The sequence below is a fragment of the Myotis myotis genome, unplaced genomic scaffold (genome assembly GCF_014108235.1).
Source record: "Myotis myotis isolate mMyoMyo1 unplaced genomic scaffold, mMyoMyo1.p scaffold_m19_p_1, whole genome shotgun sequence".
Lineage (NCBI taxonomy): Eukaryota > Metazoa > Chordata > Mammalia > Chiroptera > Vespertilionidae > Myotis > Myotis myotis.
Window position 1 is genome coordinate 15,992,568 of NW_023416313.1, and position 27,672 is coordinate 16,020,239.

The following is a 27,672-nucleotide window of genomic DNA, read 5'->3' on the forward strand; positions in this document are numbered from 1 at the left end:
AAATAAAAAATGCATGTACTCTGGGGCAAGGGATATTTGGGAACTCTACTTTTCTGCTAAACTTTGCTATGAATCTAAAACTGTCCTAAAAAATAAAATCTTAAAAATCATGTGCTATTTTAGTACTCTTAGTACTGGGATTCATAGCAAATTTACTAAGGTGCAGTGATGTCAGTTAGATTTGTGCCAGAGCCATATATAAAATTATTGCATTTGTATATGATGTCATTATTAGAAATTGCACATACAAAAATCATCATTGATTTTCTTCTATTAGTATTAAGGTGAAACAAGTAAGTGTATTCAATAGAATGACTATACCAGGAATAGAACTATGTATGTGTATGATTAGGTAAACCATGCAAGGATACTGATATTTGACTATGTTTAAAATATATGTAGGTAGCATTGCAGATCATTGGGATATTAAAGTTATTTCAGTAAGCAATGATTGGATAATTAAAATTTAGAGAAAATTAAAATTAGATTCTAACATTTTACTTTATGTAAAATGTTAATCAGATTGATTAAAAATTTTAATAATAAAATTGAAGCTACACAGAAAATACAGGTGAATACTTATTAGACCCTCTGATAAGAACCTGTCAGTTTCCTTAATGTAGTCTAATTACTCATTCGTTTCAGTTTCCCATAGGTAACCACGGTCCAAAAATATTAAATTTAAGATACACAAGGCTGAAAGCATGTCAAATGGAAAGAACTGCTCAATTTATAGCTCTGACTTTTATCTCCTGATCTTTTTCTTCTCTCCTTAGAAAGATCTCTTACTATTTGCTGCTGCAATTGCCAGGCGTGTGTGTGTGTGTGTGTGTGTGTGTGTGTGTGTACTTACGTGCACTCTTCTTTTTCCTTTAATTTCAATGTGAAAATTTGCCCTTCCTTGAGTTCCCACAAAGAAGAAAAAAGGATATATGGATATAATCATAAGATGTTGGATAGTCTGGCTTATCAAGTCAATTTATTGATTAGCTTTTGTGATTCCTTATATTTATAATTCCCTATTTGTCTCTTGCTTTTGTTTTTCTGTGTCAAAAGCCATCTTTGCTCATTACCAGCCATTAAATGAGTCTAGAACTCTAGGTACTAGACCTAATTGATGGGGACCAGCAAGCTATAAGAGTTTTGATATTTGAGAACAGTAAAGTAGTCCCTCATCTGCAATGTCTCTTTCCATGATTTTAGTTACTCACAGGCAACCACAGCCCAAAAATATTAAATGGAGAATTTGACAAATGATTTATAAGTTTTAAATTGTGCACCGTTAGATGAAATCTCTCGCTGTCCCACTCCATCCCAGGACATGAATCATCCTGCTCTCTAACATACCTGCTGTGTAGGTTACCTTCCCACTTAGTAGTCATTTTGGTTATTAGATTAGTTATCAGAGAGAGAGAGAGAGACCACATTTACATAACTTATTGCAGTATATTAAAATAGTTTTATTATTTGCTGTTGTTAACTTTTTACTATGCCTAATTTATAGATTAAACTTTATCACAGATAGGTATGTATAGGAAAAAACGGTACATTCAGGGTTCAGTACTGTCTGTGGTTCCAGGCATCCACTATGGGTCTTGGAATGTGTCCCTTGTGGAAATATACTGCTGTATATTTACGATGATTTTTTTGTTGTTGCAAGTAATAGAATACCTGAATTAAAAATAGCTTAAATAATAGCAGCTTAATATTTGAAATTATATTCATAAGTCTGGGACTAAATGCTTTCAAGGTTACTAGTAATTCAGAGACTCAGTAATGTGTAGGGCTCTGTGTTAGCTTTTCTTTCATTTTGTTGATTTTCTAATTATGGTTGGAAAGGGCGGCAGTAGCTCCAAGCATTGTATATCCTCCCATGTTGACATGAAAAGTGAGGAAGGAGATTAGAAAGATGTTGTTCTCTCTTTTTCTGTCTCTCTTTGCTTTATCAGAGGGAAAACAACAACTGTTCCCACATGTAAATTAAGTATATAATAGATATTTCATTAAATAAATACAAATGGTTAATAAACACATAACAGAATTTTAATTTCAATAAGACTCTAGGAATGCCAGGTTTAGTTCTGTGTTTTTCTTGGGAATTATCAAACCCTTCTTGCATTAGAAGTTAAGAGAGAGTATGTTAAAATAATGTTCAGTCATTTCAAGAAATGATATAGAGTATACAAGTCAAGGCAGAAGTTTTACTCATTACTTTAAAAGAATAAGTGATTTACATGAAATAGGTGACATTGTTGAGTGTTTACTATGTACTAAATACTCTTCTTTACACTTCATGTGAAATAAATAACTTAATCCTTACACCTCTTTGACTTATGACTTTTATTACCATTTTGCTGACTAGAAAACTGACGCACAGAGAGTAAAGTAACTTATTAAGGTCATAACTATAAATGGTGGATTTGGGATGTAAATGTAGTTTGGAGACTGAGTCTGTACTCTCAACCTGTTTGATAGAACCATTTTGGATTGAAAAGAGAAACATGGGCAATTCATGCTTTATTAGCATGTTATCACCTTTAAGAGTTTTGAAATCTGCGTTTTTACAGAATATCCAGGTTAGGATGGTGGTGAAGAACTTGAACTTTGGAATTCTTTAGAATTTACTTCCAGTATTAGGTCTATTAAATAGCTATATAAAATACAATACATTGCAAACTCTCCTTTAGCCTTAGCTTTTTCATCTTTCAAAGTGAGATAAGAGTAGTATCCTTCTTATTATGCATCATTTCCTCTGAGACATTATGCTGAGCAATTTAATATTGTTCTCAAGACAGGAAGACCCTGCAAATTTTTCAAGGAATCCATCTGTCTTAACTGACTCACATATCGGACCTTGGACACTGTTGTTTTGATGACAGGTGTCCTTTGGGAGTCTCTGCTTACATTGTCAGTGAAAAAGCTGTATGTTTTCTATTTATGTATTATGTATTTTGTTTTAGAATCTCTGAAATGGTACTTTAAGAATATTGAGTAATCTTATCTTTATAAATGTCTGATGTTTCCCAAATGTTCATTAAGCCTACCAATATAGTCAGGGTGAAACTCATTGACTCAGGCTTTAAACTTCAATAGCAATAACAAGATCAATATATAAAAACCAACCAAAATAGTTTTATTTAATGTAATTTTATTGTCTAACACCTCTATGCATTATACATTTTTAAATTAATCTTCATAACCATATGAAATAGACAGTTTTATTTTTCTCATTGTACAAAGGAGAAATATGAGGCTAAAGAGGATTTAAGTAATGGTTAGATTTTGAATAGTCTGTCAGACTGCAGAGTTTGAGTGCCTAACTGGGATAATAAATCACCTCTCCTAGGTATTGAGGTCTTAAAATTGTGTATTTAAAAATAAAAGGGGAAACAGATTTATCATTGTCATATCGTGGAAATCAGGACAAGAATTGTGTAGCCCAGGCATCCTGAGGGACTGAAACTGGAAGGTCATCAAGAATCAAGGCAGTTCTGGTGCTATTTCTTTTGCTTTCTTTCCTCATCTTTGTCCTCTTCTGTTACTTTCTCTTTCTGCATATTGGCTTCCTCTGTTGTCCTTATCACCTGGCCCATCTTGATTGTCCATAAAATGCCACCTTCAATACCAGGGTCTTTATCACCTTAAAAACCCAGAGCCATGGCCAACTGACCCTTTCATGGTTTGAATTATAGTGTCCTGTGAGAGAGAATCCTGCTATCCTGCTTAGGCTCTGGATTGTCTTCTTTTGGGTCAAGTGTCTGTCCTTTGATCAGATAGCTGTGGCAGTGGGTGATCAAGCGAGGAAGGGGTGACTGGATACTTTCAGGGATTTACACTAATGTTGGTAGGTTCTCAGGGAAACAGCCCCAAAATATGCCTATACAGCAGGTCCTTGAGTCATGTCATTTCATTCAACCTCAGTTTGTCAAAATGTTGATGAGATGCCATAGGAACCTAACTCTTGTCTATACCAATTAGCCTGTGGTAAAATTGGTTTCATTATACATCATTTTGTTTAAAGTCACAGAACCTATTGATGATGTTAAGCAAGGACTTACTTTACTAACATGTATCAGATAATATTAAAGCAGTGTCATAAAAATAATAGCACAAATACAAAATACAAGTAAGATAACATAAAATAAAATATAAACAAAATAAATGTAACAAAAAATAACAGCACAAATACAAATATAAAATACAAAATAATAGGTACAAGAAATTGGTTAATTTTTTAAAAACTACCTTCCTGGATTTGAGTATGTAATTTCTATAATGGCACTAGAATAATTTATTTCAAAGAATTATCTGTGTGAATGTTTTTGAAAAGAATATTCAATAGTCATTATTTATTGAGCACGCTTTTATTTCTATTGTCAATTCAGGTTTTCCTATAGTAGGTTTGCATAATTGGATATGCTTCCCAAGAATCTACATTATTTGTTGTACATTATTTGAAGATTTGCTTCATGGAATTTAAGGGTCTATTTCATAATTCCTATTTCATAATTCACTATTTCAGTGAATAAGAAGTACTTGTAATTTGTCATGCATTTTCAGTTATTGATGGCTGTTCTTAAAATTTTTCTAGTAGCCTGTCTCATTTCTAAAATTTGCTGTTTTCTAGGGAGTTTTTGAAAAGTCTGCTTAGAATGGTCTACTCTTCTGTAGGATTTTGGGAAGAAGGTTTAATGGAAGCAGATGATTTCTAGTGTATTAGGTTCAGGTAAACATTTTCCAACTTAGTTTCAATGTAAAGTAATTTTAATTTTACTATTTTCAAATCATATTTTATGATAAAAATGTTGAAGATACGTTTAAGAGATATACTTTTATATGGTTTGTTGTGAATTGCATTATCTTGGGCTTATATTTTAAAACAAGTATTCGGAGCAGACAAAAGTAGATTTACAGTTGTAAGTACATAAAACTCAGGATTTTATTCCTTTATCATTATTTATTAATTATTGTATTATTTTCCATATGAACAACTGTAAACCTGTTTTTTCACCACTCTGTATATTCATTTTTAAATGGTAATTCCAGAAAATATAATTCAGTGTGTTTTTTGGTTTTCACCCAACTTCCTTAGGAGCTAGGTAGTTCTTTTACACCTAATGAGCTTTAGATGCTATCATAAGCTTAAAAAAATTTTTTTGCATTCTTTTATTAAGTGTATATTTTGGCTGATAGCTATACACTTATTCTGGGCTTCCTTAGAGTTCAAGTTACTAGAATGCTGCATCTAGTCTGTATATGGAAATTAGCTTTATTTTTCTGAAATATATTGATCCTATGCCACAAACTCTACTTCTGGCTTCTTTGTGTTCATGTGGTGAGAAGAATTTCCCAAGACGTTTGTTGTTGTTTTAAATGAAACAGCTGCCATTTATTTCAACAGACTGGGCCATTTCCAAAGCAGGCTTCCTACCCCGTTCTGTCAGTTATGGTTTTTAATCTAGAATTTCTCTCTAGAATTTCTCTCTAACTTTGTTAAATCTAGAATTTCTTTCTGACTCTGTTAAAGATAGGGGCAGTGTCTGAGTATCTCAGTGGAAGTGACTTCTTTAGGTATATGAACTAGATTCTGCAGATATCAGTTAGGAAGAGGAGGAGGGATGGGTGGGAAAAGAGAAATAGAAAATAGGAATAGAAATAGACAAAAGGAATTGCGGTAATGAGGCAGGACTGTTTAAAAATAGCATTTAAAGTGGCATTTAGAAACAGAGTAAGGAATTATTTTAAACAACAGAATATATAAGGACTAGAATAGACCTTTTAGGTTAGTACTTCCCAATTACCTATGGCGAAGGACCAGATTTTTCATTTTTAATTCATTATGCATAAGGCATGCATAGTAAGTACATTTATCACATGCTTAGGTCAGATGCTTTGAAAACATTGTCAGATTGCTATAAAGGTTCTAAATGGCTATTTTCCATTTCTGTCTATACTAGTGGTTCTCAACCTTCCTAATGCTGTGACCCTTTAATACAGTTCCTCATGTTGTGGTGACCCCCAACCATAAAATTATTTTTGTTGCTACTTCATAACTGTAATTTTGCTACTGTTATGAATCGTAATGTAAATATCTGATATGCAGGATGTATTTTCATTGTTACAAATTGAACATAATTAAAGCATAATGATTAATCACAAAAACAATATGTAATTATATATGTGTTTTCCGATGGTCTTAGGCGACCCCTGTGAAAGGGTCGTTCGACCCCCAAAGGGGTTGCGACCCACAGGTTGAGAACCGCTGGTGTATACTATAGATTGGTATCAGTTTAATGACTTACCACCGTGGAATAGTGTTGTTGATCCTAAAAGCTTGCTTCTTCATTTTTGCACCTAAAGTATTAAAGCTCAGAAAAGTGAAATGATTTGCTCAATATTATACAGCTATTAAAACTGTCTTTTTTGTTTCAGTAGAGAACAACTCTACTCAACAGCAAAAGTTGGTCTTTTGTGTAAAGGTGATGCTCAATGTCAGCATGCGAAAAGTGAGAAAAATATGCCCTTGGGGATTTTCACTTTCTGCATTGTGGATTTCTGAATTAATCTTTTGTATGATTGTATATTTTTGGAATCAGAAGAAAATAAATAAAAAGACCAAGTAAATCAATACCAAAACAATACAAATAAGAAATGTTGAAGTATAAAAAGCATAATAATTGGGGGAAAAACTATTAGTTTCATGTAATTTGATTAGTGAGTTTATATGGGAAAAGTGTCAAGAGATAAGGCCTAAAAGATTGTCAGGAACAGGATTGGTAATGGTATGTAAGCCATAAAAAGGAGTTTGCTTTTTATTTGGCAGACAATGGGGAGCAATTAAAAATTTTTATATAATAAGTAATGTACAACAGGTTGGTTTTCAACAAAAAGGTTTTTAGTGCTTTCTCTCTCTAACTAGTGGCCTGTTGCACGAAGATTTGTGCAATAGGCCTTCCTTCGCCTGGCTGCCGGCTCCGGTTTTCCTCTGGCACCCGGGACCCAGGCCTTTGGTCTAGCCACAGCAGTGAGGCTTGGCTTCTCCCTTGGCGACCCAGGCCCCCAGCCCCTCCTTGAGCAGAGCCCAGGGTGAGCGGGAAGCTTGGCTTCCTCCATCACTGGGAGCAACCCAAGCCTCCTGCTCGCTCCAGCTCCATGGCCGCTGGCATCTTCAGTCGTCTTCAGTCTTCACTCCGCGCCTGTGTATGCAAATTAACCACCATCTTTGTTTGGTTAATTTGCATAGTCGCTCTGATTGGCTGGTGGGTGTAGCGGAATGGCGAGTGATGGAGTGATGGTTAATTTGCATGTTTCTCTTTTATTAGTGTAAGTAATAGCTTAACACATTGTTTGCGGGTAGTTTTTATCGCGCGCTAACAGGTGGCGCGGGCCATTTTTGCTAATTTTTTGCGCAAATGGCAACGTTCTGTAAAATTGCGATAACTTTAGTTTACATATTTATACATTACCCGCATTCTACCGCTAGTCTATAAAAAACGTATTAATACATGTCCCGTGCTCTACTACACTGGTAGAACGTATAAATACATAAAACGTATAAATACGTTTCCCCGCATACAATGTGTTAAAAGGTAAGAGAATATAGAAATTTGGTGCAGTGATTGAGATTAGTATTTAATATCTCTTGAAACACTAAGTAGTTGGTAAAAATGTATAATATTGAGGCAGGATATTATGGTGTTGAACACAACCAAATTGTTTGGGTTGGAATCTCATCTTTGCTTTTTATTACTTTTCTCAACCTTGGACAAAATAATTAACTTCTTTGAGCCTTGGTTTTCTCATCTATAAATTGGGCACACATAATAGATCTGTCATGAAGTTAAATAACTGTGTGTATGTTTTATGATAGGTATGTAGACATATTTATTAAATAATGTAGAATAGTTCCTGGCAAATAATGAACCTGAAATAAGTACTTTTACTGCTGCTGCTGTTGTCATGATTAGTAATAGAAGGCATTTCATTAAGTAAATTACATAAGCATCTATGAATAATGTGAATATAAAATACCAAAAAATGTATATCAGTTATTATCTGATAATCACTACCCACTGGATTTCAAACTTTTTTTTCTCCATTGTAGAGACTAAAATGGTGAATTTAAGTATATGTTTTCTCTTTTATAGTTTATCAGAGAAGATATGAAATATAAAGATGCTACTAAAAAACACAGCCATCTGCACAGAGAAGATAAACATATAACTGTTGAGGATTTATGGAAACGATGGAAAACATCAGAAGGTAAGACTGTTTTTAGTGATCTAGATTCCTTACCTGCTCTTCTGCCCTGCTTAGCCATTGTTAACTCACTAATTGCATATAATCTTACAAAAAAAAAATCAGTGTAACATTTCTGTGAGGATATTTCTCTGAGGATACTTATATTTTAGTAAATAATTATTTTATCAAGTAAACATGGATCCCAAACTTTTCTTTTTAGTTATGGAGAACAGTTTCTAAGGTCTTTAGAAGGCATAGAACTTATAAGTTTTTCCTTAAATATACCCTTAATGGAGTTTCCTAATATTTTCATGCTAACGTTGTATAATTTATATTTTATTTCTTTTTCTACTCATAAGTTCTCAAGCTTATTTATGGACAGTAATTGTTTAGGGCAGGAGAAGTATATGACTTAAAACCTTAACTTGATCCCTAATACTAGGAAGCTATTAAAATATTTTAAAAAGTCCATTAAGCTTTTTTTTTTTTTAGTAATAGTCAACCAAAATGTCTAATGTTTCTGTTCTTTTACCAAAGTCAAATAATTATGTTGTAGCATATGTTTTTCTCTGTAAGTTTGAATAATGATGTGAAATTAAAAGGAATCTAGGACAGATTACCAAGTAGGAATATAGAAAAGTAATAAAATTTGCTAGACTGTCAGTGGTAACATTTAGAAATGGGCAAAATACAGAAAGTTATTCCACCAATGCTCAATATTTTTATTAATGTAAATGGTTTAAAAGAGGTGTGTTTTGCAATATACTGGGAAGAAGAAAAAGAAAGAAGGTAAAAAACACCACCAGTTTAAATAAACGATACACAGACTTCAGAAATCTGTCTCTCCATATCCCCTCCCCATATCACTTTTAAGTAATATGAACTTGAGTAAGAATAGGAATAAATGAATATACATTTTATAGGGGAAAGTGCTAAATGGTATGAAACTCAGTAAGACTTACCAGGAAATATAGTAATATGTAGATATTACTAAAGGAATTGGATATCCATTATTGCTACTAGTGTATTTTAGGTATTAGGTATGTGATAAGTTGAATGGAATGCCCTTAACCATTGAAAGAAGGAAAAAGGATTTGGCCATTTCTCATAACTTGCTATGCTACCACCTGGTTCCGCCCCCATCTCTTGCCTGAGTAATTGCAGTAGCCCCTTAATGGTCTCCCTGCATATACTTGTCTTCTGCTACAGTCTATTTTTCATTTAGTAGAGTAACCTATTGGAAATATAAGTCAGATCTGTTCAATACCCTTCAGTGACTCAGAGTAAAAGCCAAAATCTTTACAAAGACCTTATAAGCCTCTACATGATCTTCCCTCCACTGCCACCCTGTTACCTCTCTTCCCTCTCTGTCCTGTCCATCTTCCTCACTCACTGAGCTTTATCCTTGCTGGACTCCTTGCTATTCTGCAACTGCAGGAATGCAGACACCCTCATGGCTAACTCCATTACCACTTTCATTAAAGCCTATCAGGGCTATTCTCTCTTGAGGCCCACCCTGACCACTCTATTTAGCTATCTTGATTCCTGTTACTCAGCGTCACACTTTCCTTTCCCATAATGTGTATCACCTTCTAATATATTACATAATTAACTTATTCATTATGTTTGTCTCCTTTCTCTCTCTCCCCTGTCCCCAAGAATATAAGCCAGCGGGGTCTTTGTTTATTTTATTTATTAATGTGTCCTAAATCCAAGGGAACTCTGTCCTTAAACCCGATTTGGGTTTCCTGCCCTGGTGAGTTTGGTGAGATCTTTTGCGATCTATGAGAATGTTTGTTATTTTTCTTTTTTAAACTTAAGGCCTTTTCAAGTTGAAAAGTCTCATTTTTCCTAGGTTTTCACCTTAATTTCCACCCTTAAGATTTCACCATTATGATGAGAAGACTTTCCTCTAAGTCTCCAAAGACTTGTCCTAACTTATCTTTCCTTGCTTCCTTTTCTCTGAAGCCCATCTTTTACATAATATTTTTAGGGGATTAGGGCGTAGGCGGAGTTGTCTCAGGGCTCCTACTAAAATAGTTTCATGAAAGATAGAGGAGTCAGTTGAGTGAAATAAACCTCCACAGAAGCTTAAGAGTGACCTAATTCATATTCTCAACCCATGTCAGACTCTCTTTTTGTATTAAAGGGGTCATGTAAAGGCAGGGCATTGTTGCTAGATCACTCACTGTTTTTAAATCATAGCCTGACAAGCCCCAGTTTTCCTGGAGTATCTCAGGAATAGGACATGCCAAATGTGTAGAATTCTGCTTTTATTTGGTGTATTTTGTTTCTGTATAAAGAGTTCTTTTGGGAAACAAAAAATGATTATTGTGAAAAGTTTTGAAAACTGCTTATATAGAAATTAGAATGTACCTATAGCAATAATATGCAATTCAAGGTTATTTAGTTCAATATGAATACAAATATACATATGCGTGCACACACACACACATGCATACACACACATACAGAATTATACTTTGCACATCATTGTTGTATCTCTAATGCCTACAGCAGTGTCTTATTTACTTTAATATTTAGTAAACACTTGATGAATAGATGAATGTGTAATGCTGATCATTAGATAGTCAGTAGTTAGGTTCATCAAATATTCAGTGTATCAAACATCATTTGAGTTCAGGCATTTCTGCCAAAATGAAATGTATGAACTCCTGAAAAACATATATCTTGCAAAATTACGAACTTCAAAATTGCAGAGTTTATGGGAAATAATGGGTTGAAGCATACTCAAAACCTATGCAACTTTGTAACCAGAGCACTAACACTACTAATAAAAATACTAGCACAGGTGAAAAGATTTGTTAACTTTCTAATCAATAAATACTATAGTAGGTATTGGACTTTATTTAAAAAAATAAGTAAAGATAACTTAATGGGAGGAGGTTTTAGGTAGAGTTGAGGTTACTAAATTATGAAGATGAAGGCGAAGTGCCAGAAGATGAAAACTGAGCAGAACCTGTGGCCAAATTGAGCTTAAAGGAAGAAGGGAGTGGTAAGAGGATATTAAGTTCATAGTTTGCTGTGTTGGCATTCTGTAAGCTTTGGATCCTTTTGCTGCTACTTGGCAGTGTAAAATGATAACATGTGAGGAACAGTCACATATGAAATGATGTGACATATATTATATTGACATGATCCCTATTTACCAGTTACACATAAGCTAATTCATGTTAGAGAAGCACCAGTAGAATAGGTATATCTATTGTGTGGTGAGCTGGCATTGGAGCCTGGATATTAAAGATGAGTTAAACAGTGTCTGGAATGTAAGGAGTGAAGAGCTAAGTAGGAAAGACAAAGTACACAAATAATTACAATATATGTGATATGTACAATAATAGAAACAAGTGTAGGATATAGAGATAGCTCAATGAAAGGAGTAATTAACTCTCTGAAAATTGTGTTTGGAATAGGCTGTGAGAGTTGACCAGGAGTTCTAGAAGGGGATAACGAGGTAGACCACAAATGGTAGCCCCCACATGACTCCTTCAGTTACCTGAAAATTTACTAGAAGTGGAAATGGAGGTGGCAGGCTATAGGAAGTATGTGTGCTTTCAAGTTCTTCAAATGTAACTCCTGGCCCTTCTCTTTATGAACATTAAGACATTGGGCACATTATAAAATTCACTTATAAAATGCAATTCTTGTGTGATATGAATGAATAATGTAGTAAAAGTGCCTGGCAATACCTGGTAGGCAGTAAATGTTTACTTATCTTTATGGTAAAGCTGAATAACTGAAATATTCAGCTGTATTTAAAGTTTTGGAAGGTTTTTGATTCAGTTCCATAATACTTACTAATAAAATGAACAGGTCTGTTAGGCTAAATACTTGCCATTATAATATGTAATTTTCTGAAGGGTGAAAGGTACCCAAGATCTTTATGGAATGTTGTCAACTGACGAAAATTAAAAGTGTGTTGCATAGAAATTGATCCTAATTTCACATAGAAAAATTTCAGTGTGACCAGAGTGCACTTTTTTTGGGGGGGGGGGGGGGCGGGGCGGGGCAGGGGCAGTGGCCTTCTGTAGAGAATACTTGGTCAGTTTGCACATGATAATAGTCCAGTGCCAATGAAAGCCTTTTAAAAATGAGTATTAGATTTTAGACATATTTTTATAAACTGGATATGTTGTTAGAATTGCTGAATACAATTAAATAGTAGCCAGTTACCCAATAAAGGAAAATGTAGATGGAAAATTATTGGTTATGTGTAAGATTTAAGGATCATGGTGGATAAAAACCTGATTAAGTAATGTACTGTTTTTAAAAAGGTAACTCATTGGGTTAAATATTATAACATGTGTCAACCGTGAGGTAATCTTTCCATCCTGTTCAGCATGGGTCTTACCTTACCTAAGGTCACTGTGTAACTTGGGGCTTTACAAATTGAATAGGTATTTTGAAATTTTGCAGAAGATTTAATATTTTTTATTAGAAATTTAAAGGAACTGAAATCGTCTGAGAGAAGTGAGAGGTAGACACTTACTAATGACTGTTGTCAAGTCCAGACAGACAGAAATGACGGTTTTCTTCTGTTTAAGAAAACAAAAATGTACATGTTACACAAAAGGAAATATAAAAGAAAAAAGTTCCTGACCATGTATGGTAAATCTCTATAAGTAAGGAGGATTTATAAACATTTTATTTATATACTAGAGGCCCCGTGCATGAATTTGTGCACCAGTGGGGTCCCTCGGCCTGGCCTGCGGGATTGGGCCGAAACCAGCTCTCCGACATCCCCTGAGGAGTCCCAGATTGTGAGAAGGTGCAGGCCAGGCCGAGGGACCCCACTGGTGCATGACTGGATCTGGGGAGGGATGAGGGAGGTTGTCCAGCTGGGGAGGCAGTGCAGGAGGGCTCCAGGGCATGTCTGGCCTGTCTCACTCAGTCCCGATTGGCTGAACCCCCGCAGCAATCTAACCTACTGGTCAGAGCGTCTGCCCCCTGGTGGTCAGTGCACATCATAGCGACTGGTCAACTGGTTGACTGTCTCCCCCCTGGTGGTCAGTGCACGTCATAGTGAGCAGTTGAGCGGCCTTAGCATATCATTAGAATGCTACGCTTTAATTGGTTGAATGGCCGACCGGTCGACCGGACACTTAGCATATTAGGCTTTTATTATATAGGATATCCTTAATATTTATAAGGATTTTCTCCTGGGAGTGAAAGTGTAAAGAGATCTTTAAATGTTGATAAAATGTACCAGCTTTTTCTGATGTATCCTATTGGTTACAGTGAGACTGGAATGAAAACAAAAGCAAAAGGGTGAGTAAATATTGTTTAGCATTATCAGAAGAGGAACTAAAAATGTAGGCCTTGCAAATAATAAGGTGACATTATCTTTATATCACCAACAATATATATATATACATATATATATATATATTTTTTATTTTAAATATTTCTATTGATTTCAGAGAGGAAGGGAGAGAAAGAGATAGAAACATCAATGAGAGAACCATCAATTGGCTGCCTCCTGCACACCCCACACTGGGAACCGAGCCTGCAACCCGGGCATGTGCCCGCGACTGGAATCAAACCCGGGGCCCTTCAGTCTGCAGGTCGATGCTCCATCCACTGAGCGAAACATGCTAGGGTCCAACAACACAATATTTATATTCATATTTACAATATGTGTAACATTCAACTGTGGTAGGATACAAGAAAGTATAAGATAATACCTTTCTCCTCAAGGGACTTATATTATTGTTAGTATCACAGGTGAAATGTTAAAGTAACAACAGAAGAAGGTTTGATTAAATACTAGGTAAGTGGTACTATTATACTAGTAGTCAGAGTTAGTATATGTGAAATAAGAATAAATGAATATTTTATAATTTTGCCTTTTGCCATTAATATGTGTTTAACTTTTATGTGTCTTAATTTCATCATCTGTTAAATGGGGATAAAAGTCATCTATCACATCAAATTGTTGAGGTGAAATGAATTTGTACATGTAAATTGCTTAAACAGTGCCTAGAACATAGCAAGTACTCAATGACTATTTCTTATTTACTAATGTTCTTGTAAGACAAATGCGAACAAGTTGGGAATATTTGAGAGTGACGTTGCTAAAAGAGGCATCTGAGTTGAGGAATAGTAGGAAATGGGGTCAGTCAGAGAGGGAGACCAGACTAGTGAGCCTTGATGCTTCAGCCTGTTGAGCTGCTCCAAAGTGGCACGTAAGATTACACTCATATGCCAATGCTACCAGTTGATAGTGGTTACCTAGAGCAGTGGTCAGCAAACTGCGGCCCCTTGAGTGTGGCTCTTCCACAAAATACCACGTGCAGGTGCACACGTACAGTGTGATTGAAACTTCGTGGCCACACTCAAGAGGCCAAAGAGCTGCATGTGGCTCACGAGCCGCAGTTTGCCGACCACTGACCTGGAGCACTGCTTTAAGGAAGCTTGATCTATGTCTGATCTCAGTAGCAGAGAAGGATATATATACTGTGGAAATTGTTGGTTAGCAGTATTTATTATGTGTGTGAAAGGGGATAGCGGTGCCAGTCTTGCTGCTCAAGGTGACTCTCTGACAGTTGGCTGCCAAACACCAAATACTGTTTAGTTTTTTACCCTTTTTCATAAAAGTAAAAATCTTCTTCATATTTCTTATCGATGAACAGGTACTGTTCTAGATCTTTCATAAAAATAGAGTGGTGTAATGTGAACTTTTGAAAAACTGGGGATATCTTGGGCTTAACATGGGTTTTTTTTTCCCCTAAAGAGTAGTGTAAATGTTACTTGATTGGTGTGCAGATTACTTGATCAGTTTGCAAAACACTGTTCTGTATTGATCAGAATTCATTTCTGTGTTTTATATAAAGTAGTTGAGGCCTGGTGCACGAAATTTGTGCATGGGGGGGGGGTCCCCCTTAGCCCAGCCTGCACCCTCTCCAATCCAGGACCCCTCGGGGGATGTCCAACTGCTGGTTTAGGCCCGAAGCCATTAGTAAGACATCTCTCTCACAATCCTGGACCGCTGGCTCCTAATCACTCACCTGCCTGCCTGCCTGGTCGCCCCTAACTGCTGGCCTGATTGCTCCTCACTACCTCTACGTGCTGGCCTTATCTTCCCTAACTGCCCCCCCTCACCCCGCCGGCCTGGTCGCCCCTAACTGCCCCCTGATGCCGGCCTGGTTGCCCCTCACTGTCCCCCCCTGCCAGCCTAATAACTCTCAACTGCCCCCCCTGCCGGCCTGGTTGCCCCTAACTGCCCCCCATGCCAGCCTGGTCGCCTCTTACTGCCCCCCCTGCTGGCCTGGTTATCCCCAACTGCCCCCCTGCTGTCCTGGTCACACACCCCCCCCCCAGCCGCCCTGGTCACCCCATGCAGCCTGCTGTTCAGTCGTTTGGTCATCCCTCACTAATCCTCCTGCCGGCCTGGTCGCCCCACACACCCTGCTTGTTCAGTCGTTTGGTTGTCCCTCACTAACCTCCCTGCCGGCCTGGTTGCCTCATGCAGTCTGCTAGTTCAGTCATTCGGTTGTCACTCACTAACCCCTTTGTCAGCCTGGTTGTAGGCAGCCAGCTTGTGATGGTGTGACAGTCAATTTGCATATTGCCTCTTTATTATATAGGTTGTCTTTGATTTCTTTTAAACAGCTTTGTTTTTGTTATAACATTGTCTAAATGAGTTCAGAGCACAATAAGTTTCTAATCTTTCTTAATCTTCATCCTATGTTAGCGTTTCTATCACTGTTCCCTTCATTTCAGATCTGTTCATTTAGGGCTAACTTGTTTTTGTTTTTGTTATAGTAGTTGTCTTCTATTTCTCTTTGATTGCTGACACTCTCACTCTTTTACTTCAGGCCACTTGACTCTCGGAACTATAGGGTCATTGCATATTACTGATTTGCTAGGATTAATTGTGCCCTGACCAGGAATTGAACCCACCGGGAATAGAACCAACTACTTCTCTGTGCATGGGATGACAACCAACTGAGCCACACTGGCCAGGGCTAATTCAGCCAGTACTTTGTTCAAAAAGTACTAACACTATGTATAAGAGTTGGTAATGGGGATTACATCTTATTACATCTTTCCATTTAATGTCTGCATTTATTTTTTCATGGATAATTGTGTTTGTTTGTGGATTGAAAATAGATTAAAAGGAATTTAAGCTAATACAGGCAAAAAAACCCTTGTTGATAGAATAATTCCTTGTTACTCGATGGCACTGACTTATAGGCATGTCGCTAACCATTTTCAAATCCTTCATAGAATTTGTTTCTTATGAAGAATTCAATTCTTTTAAAACAATGTCTGGAACTTTTTTTTAAGAGATGGAGGTGAGCTCACAAAAGGGGAAATGGGAGGGTGAATAATTAGAGAACAAGGCCCAAGAAATTCCCTACCTTTTAAATGTACTTATGTATTTGTTTGGTTTCTGAATTTATATATTGTAAAAATGTAGAATTCTAACATCATTATTTTCCATGTTTTGACCAGTATCAAATATTTTGTGGCAGAATTTTAATGATAGTGCTACAGCTCTACTACCATGAATAATAATAGGTTTCTGTGTACTAGCTGCATACCCACTGATCCAGAGCCTGTGACCTTAGCAAAGGTAAGCACATCCCAGATTGCAGTGTGAGATAGTTGGAGATTGATCTGCTTTGGTAATTGTCTAAATTTCTCTTATCTGTTTTTAATGAGCATGCTCAATTGCATGAATCTGGCCATGACATTAGACTGCATTCTCTTTTAGATGTATAATTGGAAGCGTTTGAAAAAGGAAGGTTGAGTTTTAAGTTAGTAGATACATGTTTTAGGACTGTGTCTATATTTTTTGAATGATTTTCAGGAATGCCCAAAAAAGTACTCACTCCAGTTTTTAATGGTACCTATACTGTGTTAATACTGAAGGCTGAATTTATCACAGAACTAAATGCTTAATAAATTCCTGTGCATAACTGATTGTTCAAATGCTTTGTTGGGTGGCTTGAAATGACAGTATATTATGTCTTCTTTTTCTTTTTTTAATTACAGAGCTTTATTTTAAAGTTGTTTGTTTTAGTAAGATTTTTTTTTTTAGTGGCAAAAGATAGACTCAGATTATCTCAAATAATGGGAAATTTATTGTAAATGTACTCTATCATCAATTATTTGATTAATTACAAGTGATGAAGGTCAGACTCACTCACTCCATTCATTTGTTAAATCATCAAACCTTTATTTAGTTCTTCCTGTGAGAAAGGCATTGTTCTGAATTTTGGAGATAGAACTTTGAGCAAAATAGATAGCCTACCCTCATGAAGTTAACACTCTTTTAGGGAGACAGTGAACAGTTTATATGTGTGCAGGTAGATGTATATATATATACACTCACATGACTGCTGGAACAGATTAGTGATATGATAAAAGTAAGCAGGCTAACACATAGTCAGTGACCAGGTAGGGTGAGGTCTATTTAATGTAATTAAGGAATAACTCCCTGAAGAAATGCTATTTGGTTATAGATCTGGGTGATGAGAATGAGCCAAGGAAATGTCTGGGTGAAGTATATTCCAGGGTTAGGGATCAGGTAGGCTAAAATTCTTAAGTCTAGCATGACCTCCAAGTATTTGGGGGACTGTAAGAAAGCCAGTATAGATTGAAGGTTATAAGGGATTGGAGCAGGGTGGTGGTGGGGAGGATGGTCGGAGACAAATGGATCAGTGAGATGTACAGAGGCAGGGCTAGATGTCATAGGATCATTCAGGCCTATTAAAGAGTTTGGGATTTGTTGTAAGTATAATGCAAGTATATTGCAAGTCTAGCTCCATTTAAGAGTTTTGAGCAACATAGTGTTGTGATTTATCTGTGGAAAAGATTATTGTAGTTACTGTATGGATATTAGGCTCTTGAGGAAGATGGACAAGAGTGGAGTTGGAAGCCTGTTGAGGCTCTTGCCGTGTCCAGGTGAGAGGGAGGTAGCAGAGAGGTCTGATTTATGATATAGTTTGAAGGAATAACTGATAGGATTTGCTGTTAGGTTGGATTCAGGAAGTTGATAGGGGTGTGGGGGTAAGAATTAGGATGGTTCCTAGGTGTTATGCACCTGTAGTATTAAAATGTCTTGGAAATGGAAGTAATGAGGAAAAAAAAGTCTGAACAGGCTCAATGGGGGGTGTCAATAATGAAAAAAGGTTGAAAAATATTGAGATCATGATGCAAACAAGTGAAGGACTTAGTGCTGAAAGGTCAAGAAGCAGAGAGGAAGCCAGAAAAGAGGGAAGAATAAACGAACAATTAGATATGAGGGGAACCAGTTAGATATGTAGGGTCCTGATAGCATATGAAGGACATGTTTTAAGAAAGAGGGAACAGTCAGTATCAATAGCTCAGGAAATTCACATGAGATGACAGCGACCTCACCATAGGATTAGCAAAGTACAAGTTAAGGTTTTTGCTAAAGCAGTTGCACTGTAGTGGTGGAAGTGAAAGTCCGGTTGAGGTGGATTGAAGAGGAAGTGAAGACAGTAAATATTGTTGACTTTCAAAAGACAGAGAAGAGAAATGGAGCTGTGATATCTAAAGATAAATTTAGTGTGAAGGAAGATTTTATTTTCTGAAAGATGGAAGATTTTACAATGTGTTTAGATATTAATGGAATGGCCCCGTTGAGAAAATCAAACTCTCTTAATTTAAAAACTACCCTTATTTAGTGGGATGGTGTAGGTGTGTAGTCAGGGGCTGAATCTACTCTGGTTATCTGTTTCTCTCTCTGTTTCTGGATTTTGATTTTAATTTATTTTTTACTGCATTTCCTAGAGACTAGCACTGTGACTATTGGAAGTTTTAGGGTTATGTTTTCCCAAGATCATACCAAAGAGAAAGAGGGAGTCTTCCCTGCCTGCTCTAGTTAGAAAAAATGCAGGAAGTAACTGGCTTAGGTTATGTGGCTATACCAAGACCTGTCACTGTGACCCCAGAATGGAGTTCTGTGATTACTTCATTCCCCGCCTCCTCTCACTGGCGATCATGAGCTTTGTCTCAGATGACGGAGAGGAGAATAGGCACCTAGCAGACAAACAGCCATAACAGATGAGCATGAAAAAGGAGATTTTGAGGTTAGTAGCTAGAAGAAAAGCTTCAAAGGCTATTTTGGATCGAGAGGTGGGTTTGTGGGGTCTGGTAGCATGGTCACATGATATAACACATAGCTATTCCTTCAGAAAAATCTGGTATGTTCTTGACACCTGCAGTGAAAAACTCTGGACTAGAAATGGATTTCTCATGGACTTCTTTTGGTCCCACTCTGAATTTTATGATAACCGAATATATCATTTTCCAAATATAGATGTCTTATTAAATCCCATATTGGTATTTTAATGAAATAAGTTAATATAACCCTCAACACTGGAAACTATATCAGTAAATTTTGTGCTACCTCACCTCTTTCCAAAATCTTCCTAACTAGTACGGATTTTCACTACTGCACGGCATTTTTACTTTGACAAGGTGAAAACCTGAACCTGACTGCATTCACCTAGGATCACCAGACATGTCTATCCTGTGTAAGAGGAGCACAAGTATTTTTAAAAGTATCCCTAGAGGAGCAGAAAATGGAATTTGAAGTGTTAAAAACTAGGCACTGTCTACTCTTAGTTTGGAAATCTTGTGAATAAGATGATTAATACACCCAAAGACAAATAGTGTTCATCACAATTAACTAATATGTAAGAATACGAAATACTCTCCCCAGCTGTGGGTACACTTTACTGTATGCTTGATAATGTGGAAGGTTTATGCAGTGCTGTGTCTTCACGTTGTCTTGCAGTTCTTGTCATTTGAGTTATTCATGAATTTTTGCCAAGTAAGGCCATAGTGAAAAAGAACAAATATAACAACAGAGAACCAATAAGTATAAAGTTTATAAAGGAATTAAGAAAATTGTCTAGGAGGATATGCCTTTATGAAATGACAAAAAGTTTTATTGACTTATAAGATGTAGGTAATATCTTGCTGTTACCAATTCTACAAAAAGCAATACTTTTTTGTGACTTAGCCTACCTTAAGATATGGTAATCTTATAGATATGCTGTCTTTTCTATATTTTTAATGAAAAATTTGGGTAGTATTTTTTTAAATTAATTTGATATTAGTATCAGTATCTTTGATTTTTTATTTTCTGAAAGATGGAAGATTTTACAATGTGTTTATATATAAATATGTAATATTTTAATAAAATAAAATCCTATTAATAGGAAACAAGGAGCAGAATTCTCTGATATGCCAAATTGCTACAATACATTATAGCATTTGTGTAGACTGAAAGTATGTATAGACTATAAATGGCTATAGTATTTGTCTTCTAGAATATAAGCATTTGTTTATATTGCAAATGAATTGGTTGGTCAGGAGTTAGATCATTTTTATTGATTTAGGTTTGTCAACACTTCCAATTAAAATAAATAATCATTACTTACTACAAAATATTTTGTTTGTATGGAAAACATATATAAGAAATAGCAATTTATAATTCAATAAGAACTCTGAATTTAATTATTTGTTAGTAACTTGTTGGTTTGTCTCCACCACTGTTACTCCAAAGTGAGCAGAATTACTTTCTTCCTCATTGGCACAGTGGGGGCCTGAAGAAAAAAACAAAAGGGAAAGCACTTTTGGATCTGGGAAATAAGTCACTTGCAAGAGAACAAATCAATACAATGGAGTAGAACTTGGAATTACCAAATAGACAATTAGAAAAGACAAAACAAATATGAAACAGGTTATTTCAACTCCAGCCTAGAGAAGTAATAATGTTTTAGTATTTTAAACCAGTATAATCACCACATTTCTAAAAAAGACTACTAGCATTTTAGATTATTCTAAAAGAATGCAACCAAAGTCAATAGAAGAATTGGGTTTCCTTTAAAGTCTAGTTTTCAAAATGTATCATAAATATATTTATAGTAGTTTATTAGTTCTTTACTAGATATGCGTCCTAATACTAGAAGCTTTCCAATATTGTGAAATCTTACAATTTTTTAAGCTGGTGCTATGTGAATATTGAACAAGTAAACTTTTTATGGGATCTGAGACTTCATAATCACTGAGGCCTCTCATCTTTTAGACACTGATATATTGAGAAACCCCAAAGTATGGTTATCCTTTCCTAGAGAGACAGTATCCCAAAATGTTTATAGAGCTTGACTAACTGCCTGGATTCAAGTCTCTACAAAACACTTATTAGATTTGTGGCCTTGAGCAAGTACCTTCATCTCTCTGTCCTGAACTCCCCCATCTATAAAATGTAGCTAATAATAGTACCCACCATAGAGGATGGTTTTAGGATTAAATAAGTTAATGAATATATAAAATTTAGAACAGTACTTGACAGCTAATAAGGCCTGGTGTCCGCTATTGAAAGATTACCTTACTTTTATGAAGAAAACCACAAGCTACAAAGTAATAGAGAGGCTAGCAATTATTAGAACTCTCTACCTCATAATTAAAAAAGAATTACAAGATTTCTTTTAAATTTTAATCTCTTAATTGAATTTCAGATTTAGTGAAAAGTTGCAAGACCAGAACACACTTTGTCCAGAGGCCCTCATTCCAATTTTGCCATTTGCCCAATAATGACCTTTATAGCCAAAGGATCCAGGAGTATGCATCATACCCAGTTGTCTGGCTCTGTAGTTTTTTTAAATTCAGAACAGTTTCTTAGTATTTCCTGGACTTGCATGTTTTTGGTCACTAATTTTCAGTCTATAGTTTTGTAGATTGTAACTAAATTACGATTTGTTCGATGTTTTCGTATACTTAGATCCAGGCCATGCATTTTGGAATGGACTGTTGCAGAAATAATTCTTTTCATTACATTCTTTTGAGTGGCACATGATGTCATTGTTACTGGAGGTGTTACCTTCAATTACTTGATTTTAAGATACTATCTGCTACATTTCTATATCTATAAAGATACTTTATCCCCACCTTTGTAATTAATAAATTTTTTGTGTGTGAAGAGAAACTTGGAGACTTTGTAAAATCACAGTTCTCATATAATTTTACCCACTAGTTTTAACATCCATTGATGTTTCTTACCTAAATTATTACTCTGATGGTTGCCAGATTGCAATTTTTCAAATTCTATCATTCTATTTATTAATTTGTGCCGGAAGCCGGTCCATCCTTGCTGCTTAAGGAAGAGATTTAAATAGAGTATATTATCAACACCTGGTCCTGTGAAGATGGTGGGGGGTTACAAAAACATATCTTGAAAACAGAAATTGGAGAAATAGTGCATCTCAAGTCTTATGATTATTCTGAAGCTTGATCTTCTGCATTTATTTATTTATATCAGTGTGGGCTCCTGTATTTCTTTTTTCCTATTTTATTCAGTGGGTTATAATTCGTTATCATTATTTGGAAGCTTAAATTATCCCAAATTTGCTAGTGAGAAGTATTTCAAACTGGCTTCCGTATTCTTTTATATGAATGTCTCCATCATTTTTTAAACCCTTTCTTACTTTCTAGCACAAAAGGATGTACCAGGCTCATTTTGTTATTTCTCAGCCCTAGCCCTGGAAACAACCATTTCTCCAAGGATTCCTGGTTACTTTTAGTTGAGATGATATTTAGAAACCAGTGTTTGTGTACTAGGTGTGCTCACTGCTAGGAGGTATTTTTGTTTCAGGCTCTCTCAATGGACAGAGTTAAGAAACATATGCCCTTATATTTATTTCTCTCTATATATTAAAAGTTATGAGTTCACACTGATACCAACACTCCTGAATTAATTCTAACTTAACCTCTTTCCCTATTTCTAACTCCTTTCACTGACTGAAAACCTAGCTCTGTTACCTTCAATATATTTTCTTATCTGCTCAGGCCCCTTGCATACAGCTAGTCTCCTGACCCTATTGGGATATTACATCATTCAGGAGACTGACTTGTATGGACCTCTGGCTTCACAGAGTCACCACCCCAGGGTCTCCATTATGTAGATTCTGGCCATCACTAGCCTATCTTCTCATCCTGATATGGTACCTGGCAGTTGCTGGTCAATTAAAAGGTTTTGTTGTTTTCTGTTTTTATTGGTTTTAGAGAGAGGGGGGAAGGTAGATGGAGAAACATTGATGAGAGAGAAACTTCAATTGGCTGCCTCCTGCATGCCCTCTACCAGGGATTGAGCCAGCAACCTGGCCATGTGCCCTAACTAGGAATCAACCAGCGACCTCCTGGAGCATGGGGCGACGCTCATCCAACTGAGCCACACTGACCCGGGTTTTGAAATGAATTTGAAAATTGGAAAAACTTTAGAAAGTCTGAGTGAACACTTCATAGTGTCATTGGGTTAATGAGTCTAGTTTTATGAATTGAGTTTTACTACTGAAGCACATTATTCACATTTTCCTTTCCTCATATAACTGTAGCTATTGATAGCAGTCCCCTGTGAGTGGGGAGGCTATTTAATATTTTACTGTCTTAACCATTGTGTCAGTACTCACAAAACAAGCGAAGTTTTCCTGAAAGTTGCTTTGGCATTAATAATAATTAGTTTAAGCAGTACTGTATATAGGAAGTCTGAGTTGGAAAATGCTATATACCAAGTAAATATAATAGTATTTGTGAACTGTTAGATTTTAAAATGTTAATTGTAGTAGAAAAAGTTGCAGATCACACAGAAATTTTCTGAGTAAAACGCCCTAAAAATGCTTCTACCATTGGAATTGGTGATTTTTTTCCTTCTATTTTAGAAGAAACTAGCATTAACAAGCTCGGAATGTATTCTCTTCCTACCCGGAGACTGTGTGACAACAGGTGTGAAAGCTCAATTCTTAGCTGGCCTTCTATACCCGTTAGAAAATATTTGTTAACTGGGCTTTGCGTTCATTTTTTGTTGAACTCCCTCTTAAGATCAATACATGTTTTTTTTTACATTGAGCTTTCTGCTAGTCTTGGCAGTGATTCCTTAACTGATGTCTTCCATTTATTTTATTTATTACCCAGTAGTAATTACCATGTACTCAATAAATATTTGCAGAATGAAAGAATCCCTAGTTACTTGCATAGAAAATCTTTTTAAGAAACTTTTAAATTGCAAGAGAAAAATATATTGAGGATTTTTGATAATTTTAATAGTAGAAAAGTAAAGGAAACATCTGTAAGTTATAATTTACAAGTAGAATTTTTTTGTTAAACATATTTTTTGAAAACCAGCATCCTCTCATTTTTGTGAAGCTTAGTCATATTTCTGAAAGAGTTTATTTCTTTAGAAATGCCACTAAAGAGAGTGAATGAAAGTGGCATTTTTTTTTTTTAGCAGCCTTGGTTAGTGGGATTATTTTGTCATCCATTCATTCATCCATCAGTATTAATTGAGTTCCTAAGACATAGCTGCCATTCCACATTTTTTTAGTGCCTGCTGTATTTTTGTCATTGTATAGCATGTTGGGGATATAGAAATGAATAAGAAGTATTGTCAGCCCTTAAAGAACTTAAGTTTGTTTGATGTGAAATGTTCTTTCTATTCTCAGCTTAGTGGTTTTTAGATTTGTGTGTGTGTGGGGGGGGGGGGGCGGGGGGGCGGAGGTTGTTTTGTTTGTTTTAAAGAAGAGGAAGCTGAGGGACAAGTCTAAAATGAAAGAATGAATAACTAGAGATTCAGCTACTCTGTCCATAAGGAGATATCTTCAATGACAGCATAATGAGATAGTATAGAAAACTGGATTAAACATTTAGTTCCAGTATGGCCATTGTGTTCACTGGTTTTAGTTTTGTTGAATCATTTGTAAAAAAAAAAAAAGTGTATTCATTGAATTTATTTAATTACAAAAATTTCTTATTTTATATTTATTTATTTATTATGATTATAAATTTACACTTGTAGAGCACTTTTACATTCCTGAGAGTCATTTCCAATACATTTTGCTAATCTTCAGAGCAGCCATATAGTTTTGAGACTCATTGTTTCTCCAGTTTCTGTTTTTAAGATATGCCTGTATTATTATCTCTCACCATCTTCATGAAGCAAGGTGTTGATAGCACACTCTGTTTAATAAGATTGCAGTTTACAACATAAAAAGTAGTAATGCCTTTCCCTAGTGACCATTGTACCACTATTGGGAGGAGAAAACCCTGATAATTTTAAGTTCTGAATGTTCAAGACATTGACCTAGTTTGCCTAAAAGTTTCATGTAATTCTTGCATGCTAAACGGTAAGGAGCTCATGAAAGAAAGTGTATTTCTCTTTGGTACAACTTCCCAAATTCAGACTGTGCCTTTTAGGTGTCCAAATTTAGCACGTTGCAGGAATTTCGTCCATGGTACAAAGACATGCTCTACTGACCCGTGGGTAGATGAGGCGCTCACATTCTGCACTGTTCTAAAGATAAGCCTGTCCTGACTGCTGAGCAGCTGAGCAGGAAAGTCTCACTCACAAGTGACACACACATCTATAAACTGAGCTGAGATGAAATGTGAAAGACTTTAAACTTTTCCTCTTCATATGTTAAAAAGTTATTCTTTTTCTTTATTGATTAAGGTATTACATATGTGTCCTTATCCTCCCATTACCCCCTCACACCTCCTCGCTCATGCTCTCACCCCCCCCCCCCAGTGTCTGTGTCCATTAATTATGCTTATATTCATGCACACAAGTCCTTTGGTTGATCTCTCCCCTTCCCCCTGCCCTCCCCTGCCTTCCCTCTGAGGTTTGACAGTCTGATCGATGCTTCTTTGTCTCTGGATCTGTTTTTGTTCATCAGTTATTTTTTATGTTTATATTAGATTTAATTCAAGTTACTTTTTATCAAAGTCCTGTTATATTGAACCTTAAGTTAATAGCATTTTCCTGTGATCAGTATGTCTGTCACTGTACAGAGAACTTCTAAGGCTTTTATATGACTTGGAATTCTCAGTTGAAATTGAATTTGGAAAAGTGAATATTACTGTGTACTCATATTTTAGAATACAGTACTTCTTATAAACATGCCAATAATTCAAATATTTTTAAAACTGTGTATGGTTTTTAGCTTTTATATCAGAGAAGCTTCAAAATATAGACTTTTAGCCCAGCCAATATGGGTCAGTGGATTTGGCGTTGTCCCATGCACCAAGAGGTCACAGGTTTGATTCCTGGTCAGGGCATATGCCTGGGTTGCAGGTTCCAGTAGGTGCATGCAGGACTCAGCTGATTGATGTTTCTCTCTCATAGATGTTTCTGTCTCTCTATCTCTCCCATTCTCTTCCTGAAATCAATAAAAATAAAAATATAAAAAACCCAGAAAGCAAACTCCTTTTTAAAAAAATTCAAAATATAGAACTTTTTTCAATAACCATTTTATATCGCCAACTTTAAATATAGTTACTTTCATTAATAATGTTTATTATTTCTCCTCCATGATCCTCTTACCAAACCTTTGATACTTATAAGATGCTTTCAGGCCTTAATAGAAAGTAGTGTGTATTTAAATATACTGTATTTAAGTACTAGTATATAGTACTGTATTATGATGTCAGAAGTTGATTTCTCTAAAATATATTAGTTATACCAGGGACTTTCTTAACATTAAGAACAACACCACAAATGTTTTTTATAATAAATTTATAACTATAACAGTTTTTAAAAACTAGTAGGAGAGCTATTAAGAAATGAAATGCAGAGTAAGTGTAGTGGTGTGTTTAATATATCCAAGGTTTGCCATGACTGATGGTGAGCGTGGCTTTACTTGGAAATTTTCTCAGCATACTGGGGAAGGACAGGAGGAGGAGCTTAGTGGTTGACTTGGAGCTTTGAAGCCAGCAGACATAGTTTTGAATCCTATCTCCAAAACTTACTTGGTGTGTGAATTCAAACAAGTTACTCATACTCTCTGAGCTTTGGCTGCCTGATCGGTAAACCAAGATTATAATATTATTGCTAAAACCAACTTCATAGGGTGTTGAAAGAGTTTAATGAGATAATTCATGAAAAGCATTTTGCATAGTTACTGGAAATTTTCAAGTATTCATAAAATATTAGCTACCACTATTATTAACATATTTCTACATGCACACTAATACTTTATAACTAGAAATTAATTTTTCCCTACAGTATGTAGGTGATTCACAAATCATCTTTGAAGGTTTTTAGGATAGCATGTATGTATATATTAATGATAACAGATGAAAACTTATATGGTAGTTCTTCACTAAGCCTTTTTGTATTTTTAGGCCTGTAACTTAATACAAATATATGGCTAAGTGCACTGGGTGCATTGGTTTTATAAGATTGCCTTTTATAGATGAGAGGAGCAAGTAAATATGGATATTTCAGTTTTTTGACATTTATCTTTCACACTGATTTGTGTATTCACATTTGCTGCAGGCAGGGTTGGACTGGAAGCACGCAGAAATTCTTACCTCATCCTACTGTCAAACACATGGCTATAAACTGGCACCTTCTAACCTCCGTTATGTTATGTAGGT

At 35.7% G+C, this 27,672-nt stretch overlaps 1 protein-coding gene across 8 annotated transcripts in view; it reads left to right on the forward strand.

Annotated features, from left to right (window-relative positions):
• Positions 1 to 27,672, forward strand: part of STIM2 (stromal interaction molecule 2) — a 145,326-nt gene that overhangs the window by 79,892 nt on the left and 37,762 nt on the right. For 6 of the 8 annotated variants that reach the window (XM_036330789.1, XM_036330799.1, XM_036330735.1 and 3 more), the window contains exon 3: positions 8,148 to 8,262. In XM_036330789.1, the coding sequence (XP_036186682.1) occupies positions 8,148 to 8,262 (115 nt within the window). Of the gene's footprint in view, positions 1 to 4,627; positions 4,727 to 6,432; positions 6,507 to 8,147; positions 8,263 to 27,672 lie in introns of all 8 variants that reach the window. The other 2 variants (XM_036330757.1, XM_036330766.1) reach the window with 2 other exon arrangements.